General features: G+C 34.8%; 1 protein-coding gene across 1 annotated transcript; it reads right to left on the bottom strand.

The window, feature by feature from the left end:
- Positions 1-2,424: 2,424 nt before the first annotated feature.
- LOC132066601 (uncharacterized) lies at positions 2,425-3,097 on the bottom strand. The gene has a single exon (XM_059459883.1). The coding sequence runs from the start codon at positions 3,021-3,023 to the stop codon at positions 2,586-2,588; it is 438 nt and encodes a 145-aa protein (XP_059315866.1). The 5' UTR covers positions 3,024-3,097; the 3' UTR covers positions 2,425-2,585.
- Positions 3,098-4,405: the final 1,308 nt, after the last annotated feature.

Genomic DNA, 4,405 nt, shown 5'->3' with positions numbered 1-4,405 from the left:
GAATGCGTTATATTTATAGGCTTTTGGGATGATTTACGACTAGAGGATTCTAATAATATACGTGATAAAATAGAGGATTCTAATAAGATAAGAAAGGCATCTCATTCCCATTTCGATTATAGAAGTTATAAAATGGGGCACCTTTCTGGGTCGTCTCTTTTGTTCTTATGCATTTAAATAAGCACAAAGCATTATTCGCCAATACCAACTTGTACATGCATGGAATCCATTATGCTAGCTATAGACTCATCATCGATCATCGCTGGTAAACCTCAGTATTCAGGAATATAACTTAATACTTCGAGTGGTGCATTTTGATTTAATCGAGTTGTTACCAAGTGAAGCAAATCAGTACCCTTAATTAGCCTAGGACTCTCCAATCTTACCGTTAATGTGATGTGTAACTTGGTGGCATCACGATGATGTTACAATTTCACACTTGCGTATCTATGTTTTAATTCTAGCACGGGCGTGACCTCTACACTGATGATTTTAATTCGAATTTTATATGAACTTCTACATATACTTTAAATAATGCCTAATTTAATATGTATCGTTACTTTTTTATCAAGTGTTGCTGAAATGAACCAATATATTTGTTCTTTCATATTATTTCAAAATATGTTAAACTCTTATATTTTCTTCGAATTTGAGATGGTGTATTATCGATAATTTTTAAAATTAAAACGCGTATCATTTTTTAGGTTTTATATTGGTGTTTATGTTTAATTATTAACAAAACAACTATCATGTGTTTAATAGATCATATGTTTGTCAGTTTTTCAATTATTACTGGAGATACATTGATTTATCAAAACTTTATCTATAACTCCAACAAAATAAGATTGCAATAGTATTCATGTTACAAAAAAAAAAAAAATTGAACCAACCAAACATAAAGTGACGGAGCTACAGCGGAGTAAGGGTGGTCAATCAAATCCCATTCGCCAAAAATTACACTGAATATATAGGCTAAATATTGTCTTTATCGGATAAATAAATCTTGAACATCCTTGACACAGTTGACACTATAACTCAGCGGTCAAGGCTGTTGAGAACGGCTCGAGTGTCACGACTCCGTGTCGCACAATTGTTTTACATTTTTTCAGAACAAAATAGAACCAACCACTAGCTGACAACTTGGACCGCATCCTACAAGAATCGGGTATTTTCAAATGGAATATTCTTGTCTTTATTACTAATTTTATGTGTTGAAAGAACAATAAAATTTATATGAGAAAAATAATTTATTGCTATTTAAAGAGGAGAATTAATTTGTTATCTTTACATTTAAAGTATTGATTTATAGGCATCAAAAAATTAGGTTCAAAATAAAGACGCCTTTTTATAGTCCGCAAATATCGTGGTGATAATTACACAATAAACTGGCTTTCTGTCTTATAATTAATTTCTAATTTGATTACCTTTAATTCTGTTTGAAATTTCAATGGGGAAAATTTTCGTTAAATATATACCACATAATTTTAGTCTTCTAATTAAAATGCCCAACATGCATAATGAATTCTTAGACGATTTTGTAATGACTTATATAAATAAAGGTATCAAGTATTATTACTAATGAGTCTATTATAAAAATAATTCAAGGGCTGAAACCTCGTCGAACGATTTGATTGATATATTCTAATTATGCTTTCACTAGAAATTTTCTTCTGTTGAATTTACGTTAGTTTTGATTTGTACAATTGTTAGGTTTTGTAACAAGTGTTTTTATCATTTAGCTAAATAGTAATACAACAACAACATATATACCAATGTAATTCCACAAGTAGGGTTGAGAAGGATAGAATGTACGCAAACCTTGCCTCTATCTTTGTGGGATAGAAAGGTTGTCTCCGATAGACCCTCGGCTCAAAAAAAGTCTCATGCAAGCACGATAGAAAGAAAAATAACGATAACAAAATAGCAAGATAAACAAAGCAATCGAAGTAAAATTGAAGAATAAGATATTATGCAAATACTAGATAAGACTACTAATAAAGAGAATATGAGAAGAGGAGACTAGATCCCTATCGCTCTCTAGTAAAAGTACTATGAGTTTATATCATGTTTGACTGTCCAGTTGTACTCTCGTTTCCACGCCTATCTCTATTCCTATCAGATTTAGTATTGTTTCTATCTTAATTATTTTATAGTTGGTACATGTTTAGTGTTGTGGGTTCGCTTAACTGGTGGTAGCTCGTTAAGTACTCTGTCACACGGCTCAAGTGTCAGATTTGGATCGTGACAATTAGTCACACACTCACACTTATTATGCACAATATAATGTCCTATAATTATCTTTTAAATTATTTGATAGGATAAAATTTAATTTCTTCTACAAGCCCATGCGTAGAAGTTAAATTCTCAGCGGCAATTGAGACGGAGAAGAGATTAGGTTTTGGGATGGCCTTAAGCCCTTAACAATAGTAATAAAAGCCTTTTAGTATTTGTCTTAAGCTTAACAATATAAGCCATAAAAGCAGATTGTAAATACATTACTTATTTAGGTAGGAGACTTGCTATAGCCAAAGCCACTACCAAAATCACACATACTTTCAGAACATAATACATCAAAATTATTTTGATTAATCATCCATATTCTTGTGAGCCCAGTTGAAATTCTGGCTCTGACCGTAGCCACTCGGGTGGCTGCCACCGTAACCATGACCATGATGTCCCGTGGCGCCCATGGACGACATATGGGCATGGGAAGATTGTTGCATCCCACTACCATAGCCACCATCATTGTGGACCATGGTGGTGCTGCTTGAGAAGTTGGTTGAATCATGTGGCATATGCCCATGATGGCCATGACTACCATAGTGGCCATGTCCATGTCCATGGCTTCCATAATGTCCACCATGGCCCATCATGTGACTATTGTGAGTCGACTGAGAAAATGGCATGGTGGAACAATAACCCGAAGGCCTCATCATTTGGCCATGGTTACTGTCAGAATAGTAGTTTTGCTCGTGGGAGTAAGCTTGTTGCTGGTTCAACCCTAGTTGAGTTTGGAGAACCATTCTGAATAATATTGATATGCTACACAAAGAATTAGCTAAAGATGTGGAAAGTTTTTGCTTGGTGAGGATGTGATCTTGAGACTGCGTTATATTTATAGTGTTTTGGGTAGATACGACTGGAGGATTCTAACTATAGGCGTAATAAAATAGAGGATTCTAAAAAGATAAGAAAAGCATATAATTCCCCATTGATATTATAGGAAGTTATTAAATGGGGATGGGGTATATATCCTATTATTTCACGGTAGTCATAGCTTAGCTTAGACATTCAAAAATGCTCCTAGCTCTATTCCCCAAATATCAACATATATACCGACTAGTTCACGGAATCCGATATGCTATGCGTTCATCATTGAATATTGATAAACCTCGGTATCGAGTACATAGCAAATTACATTGAGTTGTATGTGCATTTATCGAGTTGTACCTTTTGAAGGAAAATAAGTACGCTATGGAGGAGCTTCCAAACTTGGTGACGAGGGACGGATTATAATTTAAATATTATGGGTTTAAGTTCCTAATTCAATCACATTCCATTTGATTTAATTTACGGTGTTCGAGATCTATTAAGTATATAGTTGCATTTATTTAGTGAATTTTAATACACATACAAGGTCTGCCAAAGCTAGCTCTTTGGGTTCGAATAAATCTGTATTGGGCTAAATTCGTAGAATACAGTTGGACGAATACCATGGTGACACATGTCAAAAAGCATGACTCGGGTCCACATCAGCACACGGCACCCGCGGTAAAGTTCTAATGATCCCGAAGGAGATAAAGGATTCAGTTGTGCACTGTAACAACATGGCACCTGTTGAAAGGCAACGATAAACCGTTACAAGCAGACTTTCCACCTTCTACGGAGCGTTAATAGGATTTATTGCCCTCTTTATTGTACATCATTATTATGATATCAATGCACATTATTAGCAGGGGCACAATTCATGGAATGTGTAACCCTAGTTCCTAGTATAAATAGGAATTATCATTTCATTGTAAAGGACATGAAATTAATATACAGAATCTTTCCACACTTTGCTCTTTATTTCCTTATAACTCGTTTGTCTTATAAGCTCTGAACTAGTTGCATTACCGGAGCAGCCAATCCGGAGTTGCATCACGGAATCTACACCTAAGCCCAGGCTATTTCAAATTATTTACCTTATTTATATTCGATCTACGTTAGTTTGATTATCAATTGTCATATCTTTGTTGGTCACTTTGGTCCACGTGTCCTTAACCACGTACACAGATTCAACTGAACCGTTTTTTGGATAAACTGTTTGGCTCCCACCATGGGGCCTGGACAATTGTGGTAATCATTGAGACCATTGTATGTTTCACTAATTCTTCGTGAATTCCACTTCTTGCCTTAGTATCAA

The sequence above is a fragment of the Lycium ferocissimum genome, chromosome 8 (genome assembly GCF_029784015.1).
Source record: "Lycium ferocissimum isolate CSIRO_LF1 chromosome 8, AGI_CSIRO_Lferr_CH_V1, whole genome shotgun sequence".
Taxonomy (NCBI): domain Eukaryota; kingdom Viridiplantae; phylum Streptophyta; class Magnoliopsida; order Solanales; family Solanaceae; genus Lycium; species Lycium ferocissimum.
The sequence above is the reverse complement of the archived record's forward strand: the minus strand, read 5'-3'. Positions and strand labels throughout refer to the sequence as shown.